The following is a 27,867-nucleotide window of genomic DNA, read 5'->3' on the forward strand; positions in this document are numbered from 1 at the left end:
TGCTAAGATTACACCTTCCTTTGTCAGGAGGTGTAAAAATGCAATGCCACGATCTTGGCAGTGCTAGGAACATGCTCACAGATTCGCTTCAAAAATCGAGTAATTGTAATCTCTGAAAACCATTCATCAGGATTGTTAGCTAACTGTCCTACAAGCACAAGGAATTGCTGTATTTAGACACAAGCTCAATGTAGCATATCTAACATTAACCTTAGTTTGTTTTGGGTCAAGCACAAACTGATTGCATTGGTAATATATAGTGTGGGTTTTTGGCATTTTTGCATATTTCTTGATAGGGCCCCTGCTGAAAAAAATCCAGCATTGCTGGTCACCAGCAGCATAAGGTATGTTTTGCATGTTGGGACCAGCTTGGGATGCTGGTGGACCAGCATTTGTTATCTTTTGGGTGCTGGTATGATCCCAGCAAGACCACAACAAAACTGTGTTACATATAATTTCTTTTGAAATTGGTTAGTGTTTTTATAGTTAAAGACCAAGACAGTTTTTCCAAATCAATTTTAATAAATAATTTAATAAAGAGAAACACATGTTGCTGGTTACGTTTACACTGTAAAATCCCCAGTGTTAAACAAATACTGCTTTGTTTTCATATGATCCTAATCTATAGAGTTGTACTTAGTGAAATAAAGTAGATTCACTCTACAAGTGATAACTGAGCATTAGTGATGACACTTGCAGTTAACAAGCAGAATCACTGAAGATAAGAGGAACAGCAGGAACAGAAAAAAAGGAAGAGGTGAGCAGAAACAACAACTTACAGCCACAAAGCCTTAGATAAAATCAATATCTCACCAGAGAATGATTAAACAACTGCAAACACAGAATAATCATATTCACTTATGGCAAATCAGTTTGGCTTTATTTCTTTCATGGCAAATGCACAAAGGTTGCTAAAGCATGTTACCATTATGGTGATTAGTGTTGCCTTTAGTTGGGCACTTGGCCATTGATTTTGGTTGAATTCAATTTGTTTCAGCAATTGTTAAAAGTGCATGCTATCATTATTTTCAATAATATTTAATGGTTCTGACTGTACTGACATACCTTTTATGTACACTTTTTGAAATCTGTAACTGACAGGTGTATTTGGACATATGTAATTTTCCAGATAAGTATGAAAGTCTTTAAAAACAACAACTTTCAGTTTTGAACTTTCATTATGAAGTTGTTATTAACTCCCTTTGAAAGAGCTCTTCTCATAACCCCTGTTATCCAATGTACACAAGCTCTTTTTAACTGATTTTAACTGATTTATGTACAGATCTTATGTAAGAGGAGCCAATTCCTTTGATGCTTTGAAATGTTTTACCAGTTTACCAGTGACACTGATTAATAATGCAATCATAACTTAAGAACTAGATTTTTCATTCTACTTTCAGCAGAGGGAGCAAAAAAATAAAAATAAAAAATTACAAAGTTATAATTCAACAAATCATGTTTGTTTTTCCTTTACATCATTAATGTTAAATAGAGAAATATGCATCTCAATAAATTAGAATGTTGAGGAAAAGTTAATTTATTTCAGTAATTCAACTCAAATTGCGAAACTCGTGTATTAAATAAATTCAGTGCACACAGACTTAAGTAGTTTAAGTCTTTGGTTCTTTTAATTGTGATGATTTTTGGTCACATTTAACAAATTAGAATATGGTGACATGCCAATCAGCTAATCAACTCAAAACACCTGCAAAGGTTTCCTGAGCCTTCAAAATGGACTCTCAGTTTGCTTCACTAGGCTACACAATCATGGGAAGGACTGCTGATCTGACAGTTGTCCAGAAGACAATCATTGACACCCTTCACAAGGAGGGTAAGCCACAAACATTCATTGCCAAAGAAGCTGGCTGATCACAGAGTGCTGTATCCAAGCATGTTAACAGAAAGTTCAGTCGAAGGAAAAAGTGTGGAAGAAAACGATGCACAACCAACTGAGAGAACCCCAGCCTTATGAGGATTGTCAAGCAATATTGATTCAAGAATTTGAGTGAACTTAGATGGACTGAGGCTGGGGTCAAGGCATCAAGAGCCACCACACACAGACGTTTGGCTACAGTTGTCACATTCCTCTTGTTAAGCCACTCCTGAACCACAATCAGAGGCGTCTTACCTGGGCTAAGGAGAATAAAAAGTGGTCCCAGTGGTCCAAAGACCTCTTTTCAGATGAGAGCAAGTTTTGTATTTCATTTGGAAACCAAGGTCCTGGAGTCTGGAGGAAGAGAGGAGAAGCTCATAGCCCAACAAGTCCAGTGTTAAGTTTCCACAGTCTGTGATGATTTGGGGTGCAATGTCTTCTGCTGGTGTTGGTCCATTGTGTTTTTTGAAAACCAAAGTCAATGCACCTGTTTACCAAGAAATTTTGGAGCACTTCATGCTTCCTTCTGCTGACAAGCTTTTTGAAGATGCTGATTTCATTTTCCAGCAGGATTTGGCACCTGCCCACACTGCCAAAAGCACCAAAAGTTGGTTAAATGAACATGGTGTTGGTGTGCTTGACTGGCCAGCAAACTCACCTGACCAGAACCCCAGAGAGAATCTATGAGGTATTGTCAAGAGGAAAATGAGAAACAAGAGACCAAAAAAATGCAGATGAGCTGAAGGCCACTGTCAAAGAAACCTGGGCTTCCATACCACCTCAACAGTGCCACAAACTGATCACCTCCATGCCACAGAAGGAGCCCCTACCGAGTGTACATGTACAGTAAATGAACATACTTTCCTGAAGGCCAACAATTCACTTTTTTTTTTTTTTTTTTATTAATTTATTTTTTTATTGGTTTTATGAAGTATTCTAATTTGTTAAGATAGTGAATTGGTAGCTTTTTGTTAAATGTGAGCCAAAATCATCACAATTAAAAGAACCAAAGACTTAAACTACTTCAGTCTGTGTGCATTACATTTATTGAGTTTATTGAATTTGAGTTGAATTACTGAAATAAATGAACTTTTCTATGACATTCTAATTAAGATGCACCTGTATGCAAGCAAAAACTATGTTTGTCCCATACAGACAGATGGCCTACTGACACTCAACCCTACAAAGCCCATGCCGGTGAACCAGCATCACCAGCTCCATATTGCTTGAGAACAGCATGAATATGCTGGTCCACCAGCTAGACCAGCACTATACCGGCATAAACCAGCCTGTGCAGCAATATACCAGCATGGAATTCATGATGGTTTATGCTGGATCTTTCAGAAGGGACAGTGGAGATCTGACAGGAAGCAAGTGGAAGAGAGAGTGGGGTGGGTGGGTTGGTTGGATCGGGAAAGGTCCACGAGGCCGATTTATTTATTTGATAAGACCCCTGATGACCTGCAAAAGAAAAGTGTAATTCTACTTTAAAACCTTTCAGTAGGCTACAGGAAAATCTGTTTAATGTGTTCAATGATAAATAGTCTAAACCAACATTACATGTAAATAAAATACATTAAAGGAATAGTTCACACAAAAAAATATTTCTTCAATGCTTTTTTTTAAGGTGAACTATCCCTTTAAGTGCCATGGAAAGAGGTGTTTTCACTTAGTTATGCTGTAGTTTGATATGTAGAGTGATACAAATGAAAGTGCCTTTAAGGGTAAATAGTTCTCTACAGGAACTCCATTACCATGGCAACTTTAGAGCCAAGAGAGACCACCATAAAAGTCAGGCGGTGGGAAAAGCCAGCATTAATCAGAACTTTTTATGCTTCTTTAAAAAAATGACCGGCAGGTGGCATTCTAGTAGAGGAAACGTTTAAAACGAAGATTTGACATAAAGAGGGTTTAACCTGCCACAGTGGGGTTCTGAGCTTTAGAGCTGGTAAAGTGTAAAGAAGAGGGCATATGAAAAAGGGGATATTTTTGTTCTGTACTATCTTTTGCTGTTATCTGGGCGATTTAGAGGTCCTTTCTTTTTTTTCCCTTTTTTTTTTTTTTTTTTTGTACAAGCCTAGCATGCTTAATTTGCATCTCTCCCTTTCTCTTTCTCACACACCCACACAACTAAACACTGGGTGTGGTTCAACTCAAAAAAAAAAAAAAAAGTGACCATTGTCAAAAACAAACCATGGATGGCTAAATAGCTAAACACTCCATAGCTAAATAATAACCTTTTTTTTTTCTTTTCACAAAATAAACATCACTGTAATTCACAATTAGTGAATTGAAATATTCTTAATATATTTTCACATGTATTTTATTGATCAGCTTATATTGATTGTAATTCTACAATCACAGAGAACAGGGCTCAGAAATAACATTCAAAATAGAAAATTCAAGCAATATCAATAAAAGGTACAACACATTGGCATATATGCCCAACTGTCTGACTGGACGAATGCACATAAGGTTTCATTTCAAAGCTATAGCTTAAAATGATTTTCTCCAATTTTTTTTTTTTTTTTTTTGGTTAAACTTCTACAGTATCTACAGCTGGAACAAGGATTCCATTGTGTCAGACTAGACCATGTTGCCATGGATGCGTTCTAAAGCATGTTAACCAATCAGCGCTAAATATACAGATACAGTATGTCAACACATATACCCTTACAAAAAAAAAAAAAAAGAAAAAAAAAAAAAAAAAGGCATTGTACATTGTAACTGAGGTACACCTGCAGAACTTTGTGAAAAGCCAATGATTCACTTGATGAGTGAGCCATCAGAATGTAAGAACCAGTGGTGGCAAATATGATTCTAGAGGTAGAAATAAGGATTTTTGTGTCGTCATAGTGTGACATAAGTATTGATTTCATCAGCTTTCATCATTGTTTACCTATTCATACTTTTTTTTTATTTGTATTTATAATTATTATTTTTTCTTACACACCCATTCTATTTTGAGTATATCATTTATACACTGCCTCACCAACATGGTGGGTGCTTGAGAAGGAGTAGACACACATATAGAAGGGTAAAAGCATGTAAAAAGCCTTCCTGTGCACCAAATACTTAATATTGCACATCTTTTACCACCGTATTAATCACCACTAAATTATGCTTAACCAGTAACACTTTACAGTGTAGTTCAGTTTATTACTCCATTTAGTTCTTTTCGTTTTAATTAGTTAATGCATTAGGTATTTAAATCTAACAATGAACAACAATTTTTATAGCATGTATTAATCTACAGTAGGTTCATATTAATTTATTAATATACTATTGTTCATTGTTAATTCATGTTTATTCACAATACATTAATTAATGTTAATTAGGTACAATATTGTTAATTGTTATTTTATGTGAACTATTGAATTAATGTTTAGAACCTTATTGTAAAGTGTTTCCACTTATTCAAACACTGATTTGTTAGTTTTGAGCAACGTTGACTACCTGTCAACTGTATTTCAAGCAGATACTGTAAGAATATTTGATGCATACAGTGTGTGTGCTTTCTCAAATGTCTGAGCCTTTCCTCTAGCACCAGGTTTTGCCACTCCCGGTTAACAGTATGGCTTTAAAAAGAAAGAACTAGCAGTCTATTCACAGAAAAGTCACAAATACAGTGTCATCAGCAGCAAGACAGTGTACAGCAGCATGTACCCTGCATAAAAGGCAAATTGAAAACAAGCAACTCGACAGCAGAGATTTTGAACATTTCCAAAAACATCACTGGAGAGGCATCTTCGAACTACTAGCTGTAGTACTCATTGCATCAGCTACACTAAGGTGTATTTGGATAACATTAATAGACATTCATCAAACAGTCTTCAGCTTGATTTGTCATCATGCACATGTGAAATGTGGATGAATCTTTGAGTGTTCATGAAGCTGTTATAATGGAAATATTACCCTAGTAAACAGTACTACATTTACATTTACTACACATTATATAAAATAACAAAGCAAGCATATGTATATATGACAAATTATCTTCTATTTTATTTGTTCTTAGCAATTTGTAAGAACAGCTCACAAGATCTTTGTAGAATTAATAGAGATTATAAAATATAGGGTTAATCTAACACTATTACAATTCGTGATTGATGTGTTTTCTGTGACAGTTGATAATATGTCCGCTAAATGGAAAAAAAGGCCATCAAAACCATCCTTTTGTGGATGTGGAAGTGCTACTAAATGTGCTGTCAAAAGTAGCTCATGTTATTCTTGAAGCTCTTACTGAGCATCCAGCGACACAACTTCAGCTACATTTTAAAGGCTGTAGATACATTCAGAACAATTTAAGAAGCTTTTCTGCTTCTAGTAATTTCAGTATATGCAGAACATTTTGATCATCCATGTTTAACGATGCTTTTAGAGCCACAGTGTAATATGTCCACTCTACTTCCATGTGGGTTTGTTGGTCCTGCTCGAGATGGAGTCTCTAATTTGTGTGGATCTCTCAGAGAAACTGCTACTTTTAAGGGAGTGCTCTCGTCCAGACTGCGGGGGAGGTGTGTAACTGCTTCGACTAGAAGCCCTTACACTCTGAACCCTCCTAATAGACCCCCCTAGTTTATCCTCGCTCCTTGGCAAAGATCCGCTACTGACAGAGTCCGTTCTACCACCAGGCAATTTCTGAGAGCTAGCTCTTGCTAAGCTCTTTGATGGAGTTCCTGTTACAGCTGGTGAGGGCATGTCTTTTTTAGATCTGGTAGAAGATGCCACAGTGTTGCGAGCAAAGCTAGGCAAAGCTGAAGAACTTTTCAGGGTATTGTTGGGACTGTCAGGTGTACCTACTTCTGAGGTTCCTTGGGCCTGAGCTTGGGCCAAGGCACGCATTGTAGAACGACACATCTTTTCCTCTGGTGCTGGTCTTGAAATTTTACGAACAGGTTTAGGATTTGTTTTCTTGATGGAGGGTCTGTGTTGAGTCGAGTCCCTTGCCCACCGAGAGCTGCTTGGTGTCGCTCCTCGTTGTGCCCTGGGATCTTCTGGAGGGAGGCTTGAATGTCGCGTAGGTCTACCTTGCCTCTCGCCTCTCCTGGCTGGCATGCTTTGGTCACGATGTGGACGTCTGGGTTCAATATTCTCATGTCCAGAAGGTTTTTCGACTTTCTTCATGCTGCTACTAGAGCGATTCTGCCTTGTAATGGGCACTACTTTGCGCATGTTCTGAGTCTCAGTTGCTGTGAGGGTTCTTGTCGGACGGCTGGCATGAGCAATTACTTTGGATGTTGTCTTGGTTTTGACAAGTGTTGTTTTGGGGCTACCAGTCTGGACTGCTTTCTCACCAACTCTTCGCCCTTCAGCTGTGTCACAGCTATTTGTCTCTGCTTCTTCAGTAGTTACAGATGGACTGATTGATTCTGGACATGCTTGAGTGATCCTTCCGGCAAGTGGTTCATCACTTGACGTGGACACAATGTGACAATCAGTGGACTCAAAATTGGAGGAAAGGGAATTGGTGTCCTGAATAACTCTTGGAAAGTTGGCATCCTGTGACTTTGGGTTAAGTTCAGATCTTTCTTTTATGATAGGAGAACTCTCTATCTCAGAACAGTCCAACACAATGGAACAATCAGTTTCAGTGCAGTCCATGACATACAACACAGGTTTCTTACTGGACACAGAGGGATCCAGGGGCAATGGGGTGTCACAAGTTGTTGAGGAAAAGGTACTTGTGTCTGCTTCCTCCCTCTGTGAGGAGATCCTTTTGTCATTCCATACTTTTTCTGGTTCCTCAGAACTCCTGCTAGATGGGGGTGTATCAAGGACAAATGCTTTAGGAGAGTCTTCTTCCCTTTCCAGATCTCTTGCAAGCACTTCATGCTGGTTGTTCACAAAAACATGACTGTTATTATTGATCTGGCTGGTTATCTCAAAGGGTTGAAGACCAGTAACTAGTTTGTGTTTCTCCACTGAAACACTCATGTGTCCAACACTTTGACCAGATGTCCCCTGGAAGACATGCTTTGCATTACTTAATTGAGGTGTAACTCCACCTTCAGAAAGAGAAGTGTAATTGTTATTATTGTACGGATCATTGTTCAGGTTGTAGCCAAAACTTGAGTATCTAGCTAAAGGACTGATGGGTTCAGTCTCAGCCCTTGGTGAAGTTGCCAGCTTCTCTTGGCAAACCTGACTCTGTGGACCCAACTCCCTATTATCATCCTGTAAGACAAGCCATGGCATGGTCTTTCGTTGATGGTTCCTGCTTGAACGTGGCAGGCTGCTGAATTTTGTATAGTCGCTTGCTGAAGACCCAGATATCAGCTCTGTGTGATGGTAACGTCGGGCACTAGCTGAGCGCCCCAAAGGACTGTGGGGGCTTTGAGGTCTCGATTGAAGCAGGAAGTCCAGGAGGCCTTCTTTGGTTAGGATGTCAACATCATTTTCGCTGCTGCTGCGACCAAAACCACCTGACTCAGTATTGGCTGCACCCCAGGCATACCGTCTCTCCTCCAGTTCCCGTAAGCGACGCTTTCTAGCTTCCTCCTTTAGTTCCCTGTCCTGGTTGTCCTGCAGAAGAGTGGATAAGAGATCACTATAGGAGTTTGTGTTTCCAGATATATGATCTGTAGCATCATTTATAAATGCCTTAGGGCCAGATTTACTAAACATGGCAAATTAGCATAAGAAAAACGCTAATGGGAGGGGAAAATTCTGCGATTTACTGACAAGGTACACATTACACAGAACACAGATGCAACATCTCATTTCCATAATGACCAGCGCAATCTACCAAGAGCAGCGCAAATTACTACCTGCTTTAAGACATGTTTTTTGGGAGTTAAATAATGCTGCAAATACCAGTGAATTGACGAGCACACATCTTCATAAATCATGTTGCGTGATTCATTTAAATACTCTCCTCCCATAAATTTACAGATCGAAAGGGAAACATCTACAAGTGCATATTCACTAGGTGAGTCACAAAAATAACTGTGTCCATGCCTTTTCAGTGCTAATTTCACACTGCGTGTCTTTAGTAAATCCTTTTTAGGGTTTGCACTGGCACAAGCTGATAGTAAATCTGGACCTTTATATCATGACAAATAAGCTCTTAATTATATTATATTACATTATTTTTAATATATTTTTTAACTTTTGCATGTTAGTCATGTGATATTCACCTTTACAGCTTTTTTGAACTTTAGGCAGAAATCTTGGAAAATTCTAAAGCACTCATCCAGTTTGAAGGTGTCTTTGTCTTCACAGAAGAAGTCAATGAGGGCATTACCCTCTTTGCGCAAGTCCAGCCTGCGATGTTTAAGGTCCTGCAGGGCCTGTGTAGAGCTCTAACAAATAAGAAGAAAGCAGGTGAGTCATTCTTATTGACATAAAAAGTTCATTAATCCATTATAGCTAATAAAATGAAAATATAAAAAAAAATCTACTATAGAATTATAATTGAGGAAATGAACTCATTTACCTGCAAAAATGGATCTAGCTGCTTTTGCAGCTCAGCGTCATCCTGAATTTTCTGTTCCAAGGAACGCGTTTTGACATACAGAGAGGAAAACTCTCCTTCTATATTTTCTACTGAAATTCTAAAACAATAAACATGTAAATCAGAGAAAGACTGAGTAAGGACTCATAGAAAGTTTCGGTACATAATGACTAAATTTTTAAGAAAAAGTCAAAACTTCAATCAAAATAGTTGTTTGGTAGTTTGGTTTGACACTGCTGTAGTCATAATAACAGTTAATACAGTCAGTATTAATAAAATTTTATTAAAAGGGATAGTTCGCCCAAAAATGAAAATTCTATCATTAATTACTCACCCTCATGTCGTTTCAAACCTGTAAGACCTTTGTTCATCTTCGGAACACTAATTAAGATATTTTTGATGCATTCCGAGAGCTCTCTGAAACAACGTATCCATGTACAAATGTTGTTTACGTATGTGATACTCTCCAAAATGCCGCTATAGGGTGACATGGAGGAGACAAATTGTTGAATAAATTCATTATTTTTGTTCTCTTTGCACACAATAAGTATTCTCATAGCTTTTGTAAAATTACGGTTGAACCACTGATGTCACATGGATTATTTTAACAATCTCTTTGCTACGTTTCTGAGCCTTGATCATGTAAGGATCCTTGCTGTCTATGGGAGGGTTAGAGAGCTCTCGGGATGCATCAAAAATATATTCATTTGTGTTCCGAAGATGACCATGGTCTTACAGATTTGGAATGACATGAGGGTGAGTAATTAATGACAGAATTGTCAATTTTGGGTGAACTAACCCTTTAAGGTGTTCTAAAGTTTTTACCTGACTGCACTCTGAACATGCGTTAGCTTCTCTGGGAACTTCAAAAGGGTCTCATCCTTTTTCTGTGCTTCCTTTGTGTTAAAAGTTAAAGAAAAATCCAAGTCAAAGCAGTTAAAACAAAATGCTGGTGTTATTACAATGGCTTTTTTTCTTTAAAAAAATACAAAACTGTATTATTACATCTGGAGAAAACTACAGTGCATCTGGCTCTATCCCACTTACTAGTGCCACAAAATGGAGCAGGTTCATGCCAGGCTTGTTGGCCTTTGTGTCAGCCAGAGAGAGAAGTGAAGACAGTTTGAAGCCCACAGCATTGCCTGCATAGCCACCCTATGAACACACAGAGAACATCAGTCAATGTCTGGTCAGTGCTGTAAAAGCCATCAACCCTTCCTGATTAAAAAACATCAGGGAATGTTTTGGAGGGGTAGTTGAAAGGAAAGAACAAAAGTGAAAAGAGGATTGAGGGAAATGTCCACAAAAAGGGGGAAGATGAGGGGTAAAGGGAAGGAACACTGGAAAAACAAATAGAGAAAAATACTTACTGCATTCATGATATTTCATTCTTGGTGTTTCATGTTTGGAGTGGCATGTGTATATTGGCATGTAGTTAGTTCTGTGGAATAATCAATAGAAACTGAATAATCACAGGCCATTTGTTAAATTACACAACACTCTAGATGCTATTACTATCCTTCCAACAGTCTACAGACTAAGACATTTAAAGGAAATCTGAACACTTGATGCCACATTTAAATTATAAAAAGTGCTGACAGCATGATCTACCGTGTAGTTCAAAACAGACTGCTAGTTAATGCAAGATTAATAAAACTCAATTCGAGTTTTGCTAAAGGCTCCCAGCCTCAATGTAATGATTAATGGAGTGCCAAATCTTTACATTTCAGTAATGTTGAGGTGTTAAAAGGTCATGAGCCATTGGTTTCTGAGGCTAATACAGGAACAGCTGAGTGACAGAAAATGACTCAGCAAAATGCACTCAACAAGAATTGAATCCTGCTAAAGGTTAACTCTACTGTTTTGGTCCATACTTGACAACAGATCTTTTAAAAGTAGTGGAATAGTGCATCAAATTACAGGGGATGATGAGTATGTGTACGAGAGAGCAAGAATGAGATAACTAGTCCCCCCCCCACTATGTTCCACCGAAGTCAAAATAAAAGGCTTGAATGACAAAATGTATTGCCTGCTTAACAAAAATACAATTATTACTCTAGATTAAAGAAAAAAATCCTCAAACATATGATATAAACATCAGAACTTAGTATATTCTTACCTTCAGTAGCCTGACGCACAATGTTAATCTCACGACTCATGACTGTACAGGATGGAAGGAACTCTTCCTGAAGTACCATGGCCTCAATACGCACATCAAAGCTTTAAAATTGAACAAATTCAAGGTTGAAATTGAACCTTTTGTATATGATGTTAGGTATTATGAAATCTTAGATTTGTATTTCATTGATAAGAGAGATCTTGTGTGCCTCTTACCGTGGCACTTGAATCAGCAGGAACATGAAGGAATCAACCAGTGTCAGCTTATTTGGGTCTCCTTTGAATTCCTTCAGTCTCTTCACCTAGTGAATATATGTGATTTAAATCCAAAGAGAAACTACTAAAATATTAAGAGATAAAAAAATAATTAATGCTAAACAGTAAAAGTTGCAACCCCCCACCCCCCAAAAAAACAACAACTAATAAAAGAGACTAAAGTACTTAACACAATTACTTAAACTTAAACCAAATTTAAAATGAAAACTGAAAGCTAATTCAAAATGTTAATAAATACTTAAATATTATATAAATAATACTAAAATAACACTCAGCCCTGGTACACCTGGAATTAGCAACGTATCTCCAGCAACCACTTGGAGATTGCATTTCATTGAGGAGAGAGTCTGGTTTTGTGACCACATACAGTACATCAGTATGCCACTGCATATCAAAACATTATTTTAATGTAATGATCATTTGTTACATGAGTGTCTTTTGATGTTTTCTGGGACACATTATGCATTAATGCAGCAAATACACAACAAATGCGATGGCTATATGCATCTCTGACTGCCAGCGAATGTGGTTTGAGGGATTTAATTATTTTGTTCATAATACACAACATTGTATTTCATTTACTCCTGAATACATTGATGCCCATTTGTGATGAGGCAGATGTTAATAGCAGGTGCCATACACACCAAAAATGGGACTATACACAAATATGATGTGGGTTCAGAATTCTCACCTCCTCTGCTTCAGGTAGAAGTTTGAGAAGTTCTTTCAGTGTTTCAGCTCCATATTGCTTACTGTTGCCCAGACGAATGTCTTCTACTATTGCATGATTGGACCTGAGAGAGAAAAACAGAAGAAAAAAACAGACAATCAGTTTTTGACTCAGTGTATGATCTAAAGAAAGATGGGAAAAAACTAATCTTTACAAGGATGTGTGAAGTATATACAGTATACTTATATAATGCAGGTATTTTGGGTCCCACATCATATTAGGAGTCTTTAATTACTATGTACTTATATTAAATTAAGCACAAGGTAAGGTTAGGAGGTATATATTGCACTACACAATAACAGTTACACTAGCTCTATGAACTATATACAAGTCTGTATTTTTAAGGAAGGTATATCATAATAGCAAAAATTAATTACTATTAGTTAATTGGTCTATAAATTATAAAGAATAATCAAACCACTTAGTAGGTCATTAAGTTAAAGTACAAATCTAAACAAATTACTGTCCACAAATCCCCTTTACCAAACAGACATAAAAATGTTTAATATCCAGCATAAATTTTTTTATAGATCACTAGTATCTAGTGATAAAAAAAGATAATTCAACCTCAAAATTGTTGAAACAAAATAAATCTCACAAATAATGATGTTCAGATAAAAAGATTAATAAGTACATAAACACTGTTGTGTTGAGATGATATTTAGTGATATCTTATGGTCAAGAGGAAATTATCTTACACTGCACTTTACTCTACATATCCTGTTAAAGGGCTAAAAAATGTAAATTCTATCATCATTTACTCACCCTCAAGTTGTTCCAAACCTGTATGAGCTTCTTTTCTTCTGTTAATCAAAAAAGAAGATATTATGAATAATGTTTGTAACCAAACAGTTGACAGTAGCCATTTTCTAAACTATGAATGTCAATGGCTACCGTCAACTGTATGGTTACCAACATCTTCAATGGCATGAGGTTTGGAAAGAAATTAGGGTGAATAAATGATGACAGAATTTTCACTTTTGGGTGAACTATCCCTTTAAAGACACCTTAAAATAAAGGGGTACAGAATTTGAAATACACACACATGCAAACACGATTCATTTTAACCATTTAACTATTGGTTTATTGATTGCTAAAAGTATCCACATGCTGTATACAGTCCCCCAGAAATCTACATTGAGTGCATTTTAGCTGTTTTGTTACCGGTTTTAGTGATTATTTCTTTTAATAAAACACTAAATGATTATGTCTCTAAACAATGACTCATTCAAATACGAATAAAGTCAAAAAGGTGTGAAAATGTTGCACAAACATAAGTACATTGCTGTTTTTTTCAATGCATTTGTAATTTGCATTCTGGAAGTCTGGGACTAATTATAACATTGTCTCCTGCACGAGTGACTCAGCAAATTGAATGTGACTCACAGTGTCTGATCAGCTCTACTATACATGACCATCACATACTCAGAATACACACAAACATCGAAGACAAAAATAAATGACATAACCAACTGATCACAGAAGAAAGCATTGTCTTTTTGCATTATAATTTATAGTCATGCTGCCTTGGAGGATGTTGAAATACCTGTTCAAAAATAAACAAAAATCCTGTTTACACAGGACACATCCACCTTCACTTGCCCATGTTACATTGCAACAGGTTTGACGTAAACTTTTATTGTTTTATGCTTTTTTCTGTTCAAATTGTCTATTGAGCACAGACATACCTTGTGTCTTTGTTTATCTGTACCTAGTACTTGTCACAGGGAATGTATACGGCATCCTCATGTGAACTTCCAAGTATCAATCAGAACCTGAAAGCTATTGATCTTTGCACAAGAGCATCGGATTTCCCTTGACCACCAGATCCTATTTCTGTGCTGGAGCACATGCACACATAGGTTTTTTAGGGGTGTAACGGTTCAAATTTCTCACGGTTTGGTTTGTATCACAGTTTTAGATTCACGGTTTCGTTATGGTTCAGCATGTGCTATGTTTAGGCAAAAACTATGCTGTCAAATAAAAATAAAGAAAATAAGAATAATCTATCTAACTACAAGCAACAGCACAAATAAATACAATAGAATAAAGATACAAATAAAATAAACAGTGATTTTCGGTTTTTTTAATTTTTTAGACAGGTCTATCATTAGTCTTTAGGTACAGAAACTGAATAAAGTAATAAAATGTAAACCAGCAGTGCATATTGACTGTATAAATTAAAGATTAATCTTTATTAAAGTTACAAAAGCTATTCAATCAAGTCATAAAATATAACAAAAAATGATGGCAAATCGAAGTAATACTTTAAATTGTCAAATAAAACCGCCAATGGGTGGCAACTAGTCACTGTTTTAATGAGCCAGGTGTCACATCATTCATTCATTCATTCATTCATTCATTCACTCATTCAGTAACGAAGCAGAATGCTGTAGTTATTAATGGGTTATTAATCAATGACTCTCTAAATTGTTCAAAGCCGCATATTCGTTCACAAATGAAACACTGCTTTATGTTTCTTGGAGACGCACACCAGATGATATGGATTTCGTTGGAACTATTACTTCATTGCAAAATAGAACAAACATAACAATATTCTGTTTAAAATGTAGGCTACATTTAAAATGTAAAATGTTCACTTTATATTACCTTTTTTTGATGAACTGTTGTAAAAACTAATGGCATGTTTGCCATCGTTTGGATATTCAGGGAAATTTGAATTTTTGATTATTTCTTAAATTTTAAAGTCAATAACACGCACAGTGTGTCTGTATCGAAGAGAGTTTAAATTGATCTCAGTCCGTGTCAATATGTGCTCTTCATGCTAGTAAGTGAAGATCTACTTTATGCCGGGTTCAGACTACACAATATTTTTGTCTGTCATGATAGTCACTGTGTCATATTACATGATTTTGACTCCTAAAATCTTGTCAGACTACATGTTGCTTCCCGACCATTCATCGTGTGCTGTCTTTAACGACGCGCGTGATGTCATGGAGAAGGCGGAACTAGCAACTGACTTCTGAAAAAAAGAGTGTAAACATTGCTAAAGCGATTTCGCTATCATTCGCCAGCATTTTTCTTTTTTTGTTCTGTCGTGATAGTCCCTCGATGACGCATCATACAGGCAGGAGTACTGTTGCCACAGCTCCATGAACCTTTCCTCCATCTCATAATTCCACCTAGCAGCACCATCTTCTCTCTTTTGTTTCACTATGTTTGAAAACTGTGTATGAAAGAGCTTCTGTGCTGCTATTGGTCAATGTCACCAATGTGACAGAACTGGTCGTGGACGACGGAAAAAAATTAAACATGCTAGTCTTTCTGTCATGATGTCGTGAAGCATCGCAGACGCGGAATCAGTTATTGTCCACTATGACACACTACATGAGAGGAAACGGTGGAATCTTGCTTCCCAACTCCCATTGTCATTTACGAATCCCCACGATACCCTACATCAAGCAAATCATGGCAAAATCGGGCTAAAATTGTGTAGTCTGAACCGGGCATTAATGATACATTGAACAGCAGTGCAATTTGCGAAAGCAGCATATTCAGTGGCCATCCTATCACATGCACGCTGCTTGTGTGGATGCCGTCAGTTTTGACCACAAAAGATGAAGTAATCTGATTGGATATCATATTTTTGACCATTTACAGAACTCCCATTTTCCTGTTTTTACATTAGAAGGGCATTTGCTTATCAGAAATAGCTACATGTTTGGTTTTAATGTTACCTTAAGTTGGGGTAAAATTAAATGAATGCCAAAACTTTAACAAAACAATTTTGTTTGTGTACCCCTCTCCGTCATCTCATGTACCCCTAGGGGTACGTGTACCCCAGTTTGAGAACCACTGTGCTATAGGATACTTACCAAGATGGACATTTTGACATAATTTTTGTTTGAATTTGTCCATTTAAACACAATACTTCAGAGAGAGCTTAATATTTACGCACGTTCTGAGGCGCGGGTTTGCATGCTTCGGATGAGCGCATGCACAAATCTTCCAGAATGCGCATCCATCAACAGAAACATATATTAGCTGAACCCTGTTTGTTTTACATGTTATTTATAGCAAACCATATTACAGATGTTATCAGATTAAAGTTGAACCGTGGTCCCAGCGCATGCCGGACCGTTTGTGGAGAACCGTACGGTTCGATTGTTTTCCACAAAACGCGTTCCATCCCTAGTTTTTACACAACACTGAGAAACTTACTTCTTGAACTGTTTGAGGAAAATTCCAATGTTCATTCCTCTCTTGGAGTCTAAGATGCTGATCTGGAAAACAGAGGAATAGATATGGTAATTAAAATGGATGGAAAGATACACAAAAGACAGACTGTGTGTGTTCTGACAGACGTAATTCCATTCAAATTTTTGGCCTTCTGGTTTTTGTGGCGTGTTGATTTGAATGCAGCTTCCAAATAAATAAAACTGGTATCTCTGATGTTGCAATATAACTATAGGCAAAATAAAAGTGAGGTAAACCTACTATAGGTATAGGTAACTTACTATAATAACAAATTAATAACAGTAAATTATGCATAATTACATGTAACTAACCCCAAAACCAAACCCTAATCCTAACCCAAACTCTATAGTAAATACATTGCTCTATAGAAAGTTAATTAACTCTGTACAGTAGTTAAGGTACACTGTAACAAGGACACCTAAAGAAGTGTAACCAAAAAGGTCAGATTTTCAGAACAGTTGCACTCCAAAATATAGTGTTTTCAGTCTCTCAAAGTTCAGTTTGTGGTGGGCATTATGAACACAAAGCGCTCCATGGTTCACTTTGTTCTCACATTTGCTTTTCCAAACATTTTTTGGCTTCTGCAAGTTACTACACAAATTGAGCAGAGTGACACTGTGGAACCAAAAATGAAAAGAGAATGACAACGTTTCTTCAGATTTAGATGAGGAGGAACATATTTAAATTTAAACTATTATTGCAAATATAATAACCTTGAGAGTAACTGGGCCAGAATGGAATGCAACATGAAAGTAAACTTACAAAAGAAAAATATATCATAATAAAATTTAACCTTTTATTATTATCATTATTTATAGTAAAATAATTATAAATCTACATATATTAGTTCTAATATTTAAAGGGTATGTTCACCCAAAAAATGAAAATTAGCCCATATTTTACTCACCCTCAAGCCATCCTAGGTGTATATGACTTTCTTCTTTCAGACGAATCCAATCGGAGTTATATTAAAAATTGTCCTGGCACTTCTAAGCTCTATCATTGCAGTGGGCGGGTGTTTCTGTTCAACAGTCCAAAACACATTAAATAAAGTGTGTGCATCCATAATAAAACTTGCCTCACAGGGCTCCAGGGGGTGAATAAAGGCCTCCTGTAGTGAATCCATGCATTTTTGTAAGAAAAATATCCACATTTCAAACGTAAAAAACACTTTTCTATCACTTCCCTCATCTGTCATACGCGGAAGCAGTCCCAGCGGATGATGTAGGATGTCGGCGTTGCGTGATTAGTGACAAATGTGGCGAAAGAACAAAACATAAGACAGTCAGCAGAAGTGAGAGAAAAGTGTTCATTATTACATTTGAAACAATCGTACAAAAACGCATGGATTTGCTGCAGGAGCCCTCTATTCACGCCCTGGAGCCGTGTGAAGCACGTTTTAATATGGATGCACGTGCTTTATTTAATGTGTTTTGGACTGTTAAAGAGAAACACCCACCCACTGCAATAATAACACTTGGAATAGCCAAGACAATTTTTAAAGGGGTCATATGATGCGATTTCAAGTTTTCCTTTTTTTAGCATGTAACAAGCTGTTCATGAATAGATAAGATCGCTAAAGTTGCAAAGACTAAAGTCTCAAACCCAAAGAGATATTCTATTTAAAAGTTAAGACTCGTCCACGCCCTCCTAAAACACCTAGTTTAAACATGCCCCCAGATGTCTACGTCAATGTGTGCATTACACTGTGCAATTTGAATAACACCGACCAAATGTTCACGCAAAGAAAGAAGGCGTAAATTTGATTCTTGCTGTAGTATTGTTGCTGCCGCCGCTACCATGTCACGAAGAAGCTGTGTGTTTTGTTGTGAAAGCGAAAATACTTTGTTTGGCCTTCCAAAAGAGGACACAACTAGAAATCAGTGGTTAAGTTGTATTTTACAACACTGTTCCAGAAAAATTCAAACCAAATATTTGTGTGTGTGCAACGGATTTTACGGAGGACTGTTTCCTGAACCTGGGAGAGTAGCCTACAATACCGGCTGTTCTGACTCACAGCTTGTAAGTATGTTTTCATATTTAAAGAATTTGCCACTGATGATTCAAACGTGAGTTTTGTGCACTTTAGAGTAGCTCTTGTTATTTGTAATTTCTCCAATCACAAATGCAGACATGGTTTTATGTTTACGCGGCGCAATGCAATGCAACGTGTAAAAAGACAGTATAAGTCATTATAATCAGTAATTATGTCCCCACTGGATGCAACAAATGCCTCATTTGTAATGGGTTTTCTGTAATACCTTAAAGGACCGCTCACCCAAAAGTGAAAATTTTGTCATCCATATTCAAAACGCAATGAAGATATTTGTAATAAATCCTGAGAATTTTTTTCCCTCCTCTGAAATGTTCACACTTCAGATGGTAGATGAAACGTGTTTTTGCATAGCTGGAAATTGTGTGTGTGTGTTTGTTTGGATATTTGTAATAAATCATGATAATTTTTGTAAATAATATAACAATACAAATAATTGTGTAAGTAGTTAAACAATACAAACACAAATGGGACAAAAATAGTATTACGTTTAGAAATGTTCTGAGCACCCCCCCCCCAACCACCTCGCAGTGCTTTATTAGTCCACTGCCTGCTTTCCCCCTTTACCTCATCTACAAAGTTCTTCAGCAGTTGTGGAACTGCAGTAAGTAGGCTGTCTAGGCTATTTTATTTACTTTAAACATCGGATGAAGTGATTCTTTTCTCTTTATTAAAGATGATACTGAGTCATTAATAAATTAGTCATGAAAAAAAAAAAGATTAAACAATGTATTTTTTTCATGAGTCCGCTAAATGTTAGCAATAATAACAGTAACAGTAATAAAAATAGTTTGTTTAGTTTAATAAAGTAATATTGTAGACCTACCGTTGTGCTTAATATGATGTTAAATGGCAAATTAGTGGGCTTTCTGCAGTTTAGTATCTAACAAAGAGACATTCTTTGTTCCCTTCAAAAATAAACTTTATGTTTATTACCTCCCCAGGAAATGTCTTTATGAACTTTTTGAAGCATCAGAGTTTTGGAGCAATGGACTTTCCATGGATGGACAGAAATATCTCAAGTTTCATTAAAACTATCTTAATTTGTGTTTGCAAACTGAAAGAAAGTCTTATGGATTTGAAACAACACGAAAATGAGTAATTGATGATAGAACTGTCATTTTTGGGTGAACTATCTATTTAAAGAACACAATGCTATACTTGTTTTTTCATTAACATCCGCACCAGGAAACCCTCGGCAGTGACTTTGGGCCCATGAGATTAACTAACTAACTTGACATAGCCATTTTAATGGCAACTAAACAGACACACAATCTGTCACTCTCTCTCTAGCACACACATTATCATGACCCATGTGTGTGATACGTGTAATTTGTGACGCTTCACAAACTCAAAGGGGTGGCTGGGCGGTGTCTGAAATTACAAACGAGACCACATGCATGGTCCATGCCACCTCAGACAAACAATACATAGCTTCATTAGATCCGCACAGGTACACTTGGTGCCTTCGTGGGTAATTACAAAGCTACTCAGAACAGCAGCAACCACACAAAAACACAACTGGTCGCTAAGACACAAAACGAGAGCTCACAGGAACATATGTTTTGGATAATAGGGACAAATTTGCTTTATGTAGAGGTGGAAAACCTAATTGCACACACTTAATAATCCTTTTTATAAGCTAGTCAAAAGATGCTTCATACATGATAGAAAATGCTTCATACGTGATAGGTACATGCATTGTACATTATAGGCATGTGAGCATACAATATATGCAGATAACAATTTTATCAAATAAACCCCCTTGTTTATTAGGGATTTACACATAATGTTCACACTGGATATAAACTGAAACAGACAATTTGGACATAATTGCAGCAACTAAAATATAAAAGCTTTTACAGTTAATATGCACAGCTTGTAAAATGTAAAAAAAAACTTTATTAATTCTTTATATTATAACATTTTACTGTTATATATTTTTAAGCATTATCTCACACCTATGTTGAAGCTTAAGGTTTCTTTGCAAAAGTATAATAGTGTTATAAACTGTTATAATACCACATCAGGAAAACGCAATGAAATTTTGATGAAACTGAACACATTTAATTATAGATTAAACAATTAAATAAAATCATCCTATGCATTCCATGAATTATTTTATGAACTTGAAAAGATTATTTTATATTGATTTCAGTTGATTTCTGAAGTTGCCTATACTGTAAAGAAAATGCTTACTCTTTATATGTTGTTAAATATGTTTTAAATACATTAAAGGAGTCATATGATGCGATTTCAATTTTTCCTTTCTCTTTGGAGTGTTACAAACTCTTGGTGCCTAAAGAAGATCTGTAAAGTTGCAAAGACTAAAGTCTCAAATCCAAAGAGATATTCTTTATAAAAGTTAAGAGCCAACCACACCCCCCTAAAATGGCTCGTTCTAATGCCCCCACATCTCTACGTCACTATCTGGGAAGATTTGGATAACACCGCCCAAATGTTCACGCAAAAAAAGAAGGCGTAACGTTTATTCTCTCTGTTGCTGCTGCTGCCATGTTGTGGAGTCACTGTGTGTTTTGTTGAAGTGAAACTTTGTTTGGCCTTCCAAAAGAGGACGTGACTAGAAATCAGTGGTTAAGTTGTATTTCAACACTGTTCCAGAATAGTCCAACCCAAATATTCATATGTGTGCTGCACATTTTATGGAGGATAAGGACTGTTTCCTGAACCAGTAGCCTGCAATGCGTCTGTGGCACAAAGGCTGTTTCTATAAAGTTGGGCAGTTTAAACTTTGCAAGCACAGTCTGGCGCTTCTGACTCACAGTCTGTAAGTACGTTTTTATATTTAAATAATTTGCCAATGATGATTCAAATGCAAGTTTTGAGCAGTAGAGTAGCGCTTTTTGTTTGTTGTTTCTCAGATCACAAATGCAGACATGGTTTTCTGTTTATGCAGCGCGATACGCAACGCAACGCATTAAAATACAGTATAAATCATTATAATCAGTAATTATGTCCCCACTGGATGCAACAAATGCCTCATTTGTAATAGGTTTTATTGTTTTGGCAGGGCATAGAGGACAAACTATAATGTACATTAAATGGAAAAAGTGTTTTTTGAACCTTAAACCGCATAAACACATTGCATTACACCAAATACAGAAAATAATGTTCTTTTTAGCAGCATCATATGACCCCTTTAAAAATAAATGTTTCAGTAGTGTCTGTGCAAACTTACAAAAATGTATCTGTTCTAGGACCACACTTTAAGTCCAAACACTAACAATTACTAATAAAATCATGTTGAATTTAAAGATGTTCCACAGTATCTGGTAAAGTGACTTGTAGACTAGATAGATATCAGAAAGGAAAGCAATTTTAGCTAAATTATAAACAATACAAATAGTTCAGCAATATAAAATATTTTTTTCTGCCATTGTACTCCACTGTATATGATCTGTTATTTGATTGCCTAAATTTATATTTATATCTAATATTGGCCAATATCGACATATAAGCAATAATTGATTATTTTATTGACTAATATGATATTCATTAATTATTGGTTATCAGTACTGACTTATCTTTTCACATTGGTGCATCCCTAATATCTGGCAGTATTGGCTAAAATTCAGTCTTGGGCAATCCTAACACAAGCTGTTATAACTGAAATAGACAGTCTCAAGCCTGCTAGAAGTGCAAAACATTCACCTACCATGTAGAGATAAAATAAATTACACTGTTTTACAAGCATTAACTGCAGATATCCCAAGTGATGATTCAACTCAAACTCAGTTTGACTTACCTCATCCTTGCTCTCTTTAAATGAACCTCTGGATCTTCCAGCACGAGGATGTCCACTGCTTGACTGGGTTCGAACCTCCTCTTGCTGGCCAAAGAGCTCCTCCACTGTCCTCACATCAATTTGATACTGCTGCTGTCTCACTGCTAGAGTCCAAATATTCGGTTTTCCCCGAACCTTCTCTTCAGGAATGGTTTTCCAGAAGAAGCTCCGTACTCGTCGTTTCTTGCGTGAAGCATGAGGATGGCCTGGAGCCTGAGGTGGTGGTGGAGGAGGTAGAGGCGGAGGTGGAGGTACTGCTGGAGGGCAGGAAGTGCTGTCATGTCTATGACTAGGTTCATTTGAGGAGTTTGTAGAGGGTTCAAATGGCAGTGGATTTACTACTGGTGTGGTAGGGTCGCTTGCCGACTCCTCCGCAGCAGTCACACTTGCCATGACAAACATTACATTAGCAATGACACCAGTCCTGGAGGGCCAGGCTGTGAGGGGAAATTTTGCCCTGTTTCCCACTCCAACTGGGGCAGCCTCTTTGCTTAATTCTAGGTGGTGTCTGTTGAAGTCCCAAGGTCTTTCTTACTCATAGTCGCTTATACAGCTGACAGCCGGGTAAATAATGAGTCTTTCCTCTGGCAGAATATGTGCAGATCATTCTTAGTCAGAATTTAGTGCAAAGAATTTAAAATTGAATGTTTTCACCAAACTGTCAACTGACTCATTGCTCTAGCAATAGTGAGAAATGATGGACACAGGTGTTTTGCAATCCCTTTAGGCCAAGCTCACATATTTTGTCTTCACTTCTTCTACCTAGTCCCATAATGCAGAGCTGTTGTTTCCAAAATTTTGCCCACCACGGTGTGGTGAGATGTCAAACCCTTGGAACTGCAAGAAAGACAAAAGACACACACACATACAAAATCAAAATTACTGAGGTTCAGTCAGGCGAAGGAACCTAAAACAGAAAAAAAATGAGAGAGTAACAGACATCAAAGGAGATGTGGTTGTACACTTAAGGAAAGGCCCCAGTAGGAAAACGCCAAATGCTATTGTTCATTGGGGCCAGCCTGCTATTGTAAAAATTATCTTGACATCTTCACTAATGAAAACTCACACATGGTCATGGCAAAAAAAAAAAACATTTGGCACCTTACCATCATTTACCTTTACATAACATACTGTAGTTACATAACATGTAGTTATTCATTCAGTTTATTTTAATTTAAAAAAGTACTATTATTAAGAATTTTTTTTTTTTGTGAAGAGTCATCTACATGGTGTACACTCATACTGTATATAATAATACTAGTTTATTATAAAAATTGTTTTTATTATGGTTTAGGTCACCAATGTGTTTTGATAGTTGAAAGTGAAAAAAAAGTGAAAGTTGTGACATTTGTCAAGTATGGTGACCCATACTCGAAATTGGTGCTCTGCATTTAACCCATCCAAGTGCACACACACAGCAGTAAGAAGTGAACACACGAAAGTGGAAGTGGGCAGCTATATATCCAGCGCCCGGGAAGCAACTGGGGGTTAGGGTTAGCAAAGTAATATCATATATATACGCAAAAAAAATAAAGTTTTGCAAAAAAAAATAAAGTTTTGCAAACGAAAATTAAAGTATTGAGGAAAATAATTTTGCTTTTTGCAAACAAAAATAAAGAATTGCAAAACATAAATGATACTGCGCGAAAGAAATGATTTTGCAATACATATTTTCCATGGTCATATCTATTATTTTATTTGCAACACTGATTTTATTTTGCGTGTTGGTCTAGTTTGAGCTTGCGCTGCAGTTTTTCCTGTGCGCTTCATTTTTCTGCGCGTCTCGCTTTGTGGCGCTGTTTTGACGTGGGGGTGGAGTCAAGGGGCAGGGGCGTGTACAACAGGCCTCCCTGGAAGTGACGTCATCGGCCCGAGACGCAGCTCACTGATCCAGGTACTGTCATGATGAGCAGATGCATGCGAGTGGATCGCTTCCTTTTATTCACTAGCATTAAAACATGCATGGTTTCGTTTTATTTACTTTATTAACAAATGTATATGTGTATTATCAGCGTTTGCTCAAGTTAAAGAAGTTGTTACCATGCACATCTGCTGTTTATTTCTCTCGATGTGCACACTTTTATAGCATTAAAATGTGTATTGTTTCATTTGGTTAACTGCATGTGTATTAACAGTGTTTGTTTAAAATCTCTTAACCTGTGGGAGGGACACCAGCGCACAGAAGCATTCTTTGTTGACATTAGTTCAGATTTACTGCTAGTTTTAACGATGGTTTTGGAAAACGCAGCCCTGAAGAGTTTTGTAAATAATAGCCTATAGGCCTACTGTAAAAGCCCGACATGTCAATAAAGATTTTTTACTGGAAGTGCACGTTAGAGGATGAATTTAACAATAACCCTATAATAATAAATACTAGAATTATAAATGAATAATTCGCTAGTTTCATTTGTAAATGAAAACACTAGCTAATTTAACAAAGAACGTTAATTAGGTTAGCAATACACGAATTAAAAGGGGAAATAAGCATAACAATAAATATTCAAAATATAGCCCTATTTAATATAATATTATTATCAATTATTATATACGGTTAGCCTATATGAATAAATGAATTATGCATTTATATAGCGCTTTATTGTGTATTGTTGTACACACAATTCGCTGTACGATCATGTGGGGGGTCTCTCCTCAACCACCAGCAGTGTGCAGCATCCACTTGGATATATTATATATATATATAATGATAAAAATAATAAAAGCATTATATGCACATATATTACATAAAAAGACAAGATCAACGGACTGTGGGATGGATAAAAATATTTGATCAATCTCTGATAATCTCAGGTTGCTATGGTCACGCGGGTTTGTTTATGTATTAAACTCGTGGCAAAATTAAACCAAAAAGATTCGAGCTTCATTTTTTTTTTATCTTACAATGACAGTCATTTATTAATTTATGCCAGGAGTTAGGTAAATGAAAAACGAAGTCGAGATCGATATAAAACTTGAGTTGTAGACCCTCTTTAATGATGTACGTTATAGTTTATGAAGTGAATTGCATAATTTTACATTATGATTTGCAGTAACTCTGAACTAATGTGAACAAAGAACGCTTCTGTGCGCTGGCGTCCTACCACAGGTTCAGAGATCTTAAACAAACACTGTTAATACACATGCAGTTAGCCAAATGAAACAATACACATTTTAATGCTATAAAAGTGTGTGACTGGCATAAAATTGGCTTGACGTTGGACGTTCGATATTCGCAAATCTAGGGACCGTCTCTAAAGTTACATGCGAAACTACTATACACTTCTCTAACGTCATTAGCATGCAAGGAGAATGACTAACAGTCATGAAAACAACTGTTAACTGTTCATCCAGGTGTCAACTATAATGCACACCTTTTATATTTTTTGATAATTATTAAAATAAACTGTAAATCAAATGTAAAATATTGCTAATTTTCATTACCGAATGGGCTCAAATTTAAAATATGCCATAATTTGAAGCTCAATAGCATTTGAACAGAATGACTCACTTTCATAAAACATACTGTAAAGTGTTTATCTAGGTGTCAACTATAATGCACACCATTCATATTTATCATAATTATTCAAATAAACTGTAAATCATATGTAAAATATTGCTACTTTTCATTACCGAATGCACTTAAATACAAATTTAAAGCTCAATAGCATTTGAACAGAATGACTCACATTCATAAAACATACTGTAAAGTGTTCATCTAGGTGTCAGCTATAATGCACACCATTTATATTTTTTTTTTTTGTTCTGTATAACTGTAAATCATATGTAAAATATTGTTCATTGTCATTACCGAATGGGCTCAAATTAAAAATATGCCATAATTTGAAGCGTAATAGCATTTGAACAGAATGACTCACTTTCATAAAACATACTGTAAAGTGTTCATCTTCGTGTCAACTAATGCACACCGTTCATATTTTTCATAATTATTCAAATAAACTGTAAATCATATGTAAAATATTGCTATTTTTCATTTGAGCGTTAAATTAGTGTTTACGTCCATTTGGTAATGAAAAGTAGCAATATTTACATATGATTTACAGTTTATTTTTATAATTATCAAAAAATATAAAAGGTGTGCATTATAGTTGACACCTGGATGAGCAGTTAACAGTTGTTTTCATGACTGTTAGTCATTCTCCTTGCATGCTATTGACGTTAGAGAAGTGTATAGTAGTTTCGCATGTAACTTTAGAGACGTTCCCTAGATTTGCGAATATCGAACGTCCAACGTCAAGCCAACTTTATGCCAGTCTTTTACTGCACATCGAGAGAAATAAACAGCAGATGTGCATGGTAACAACTTCTTTTACTTGAGCAAACGCTGCTAATACACATATACATTTGTTAATAAAGTTAATAAAACGAAACCATGCATGTTTTAATGCTAGTGAATAAAAGGAAGCGATCCACTCGCATGCATCTGCTCATCATGACAGTACCTGGATCAGTGAGCTGCGTCTCGGACCGATGACGTCACTTCCAGGGAGGCATGTTGTACACGCCCCTGCCCCTTGACTCCACCCCCACGTCAAAACAGCGCCACAAAGCGAGACGCGCAGAAAAATGAAGCGCACAGGAAAAACTGCAGCGCAAGCTCAAACTAGACCGACACGCAAAATAAAATCAGTGTTGCAAATAAAATAATAGATATGACCATGGAAAATATGTATTGCAAAATCATTTCTTTTGCGCGGTATCATTTATGTTTTGCAATTCCTTATTTTTGTTTGCAAAAATCAAAATTATTTTCCTCAATACTTTAATTTTCGTTTGCAAAACTTTATTTTCTTTTGCAAAACGTTATTTTTTTTGCGTATATATATGTGATATTATATTGACTCCATAGGGGGTTCATCGCCTTGCTCAAGGGCACATCGTGGAAATCAATATAATATCACATATATACGCAAAAAAATAAAGTTTTGCAAAGGAAAATAAAGTTTTGCAAACAAAAATTAAAGTATTGAGGAAAATAATTTTGCTTTTTGCAAACAAAAATAAAGAATTGCAAAACATAAATGATACCGCGCGAAAGCAATGATTTTGCAAAACATATTTTCCATGGTCATATCTACAATTTTATTTGCAACACTGATTTTATTTTGCGTGTCGGTCTAGTTTGAGCTTGCGCTGCAGTTTTTCCTGTGCGCTTCATTTTTTTTTTGGTATCGCTTTGTGACGCTGTTTTGACGTGGGGGTGTGGAGTCAAGGGGCAGGGGCGTGTACAACATGCCTCCCTGGAAGTGACGTCATCGGTCCGAGACGCAGCTCACTGATCCAGGTACTGTCATGATGAGCAGATGCATGCGAGTGGATCGCT

At 36.5% G+C, this 27,867-nt stretch overlaps 1 protein-coding gene across 1 annotated transcript in view; it reads right to left on the reverse strand.

The window, feature by feature from the left end:
* Positions 1-2,981: 2,981 nt before the first annotated feature.
* Positions 2,982-27,867, reverse strand: part of LOC109060603 (FH2 domain-containing protein 1-like) — a 38,230-nt gene continuing 13,344 nt past the window's right edge. Inside the window, 11 exon segments of the mRNA XM_042716265.1 lie at positions 2,982-8,398; positions 9,013-9,177; positions 9,312-9,429; positions 10,155-10,225; positions 10,377-10,484; positions 10,700-10,770; positions 11,449-11,549; positions 11,664-11,749; positions 12,415-12,517; positions 16,636-16,697; positions 22,491-23,366. Coding sequence (XP_042572199.1) covers positions 6,278-8,398; positions 9,013-9,177; positions 9,312-9,429; positions 10,155-10,225; positions 10,377-10,484; positions 10,700-10,770; positions 11,449-11,549; positions 11,664-11,749; positions 12,415-12,517; positions 16,636-16,697; positions 22,491-22,931 — 3,447 coding nt within the window. The 5' untranslated portion in view covers positions 22,932-23,366 and the 3' untranslated portion in view covers positions 2,982-6,277.

This window comes from Cyprinus carpio, chromosome B1 (genome assembly GCF_018340385.1).
Source record: "Cyprinus carpio isolate SPL01 chromosome B1, ASM1834038v1, whole genome shotgun sequence".
Classification (NCBI taxonomy): Eukaryota; Metazoa; Chordata; class Actinopteri; order Cypriniformes; family Cyprinidae; genus Cyprinus; species Cyprinus carpio.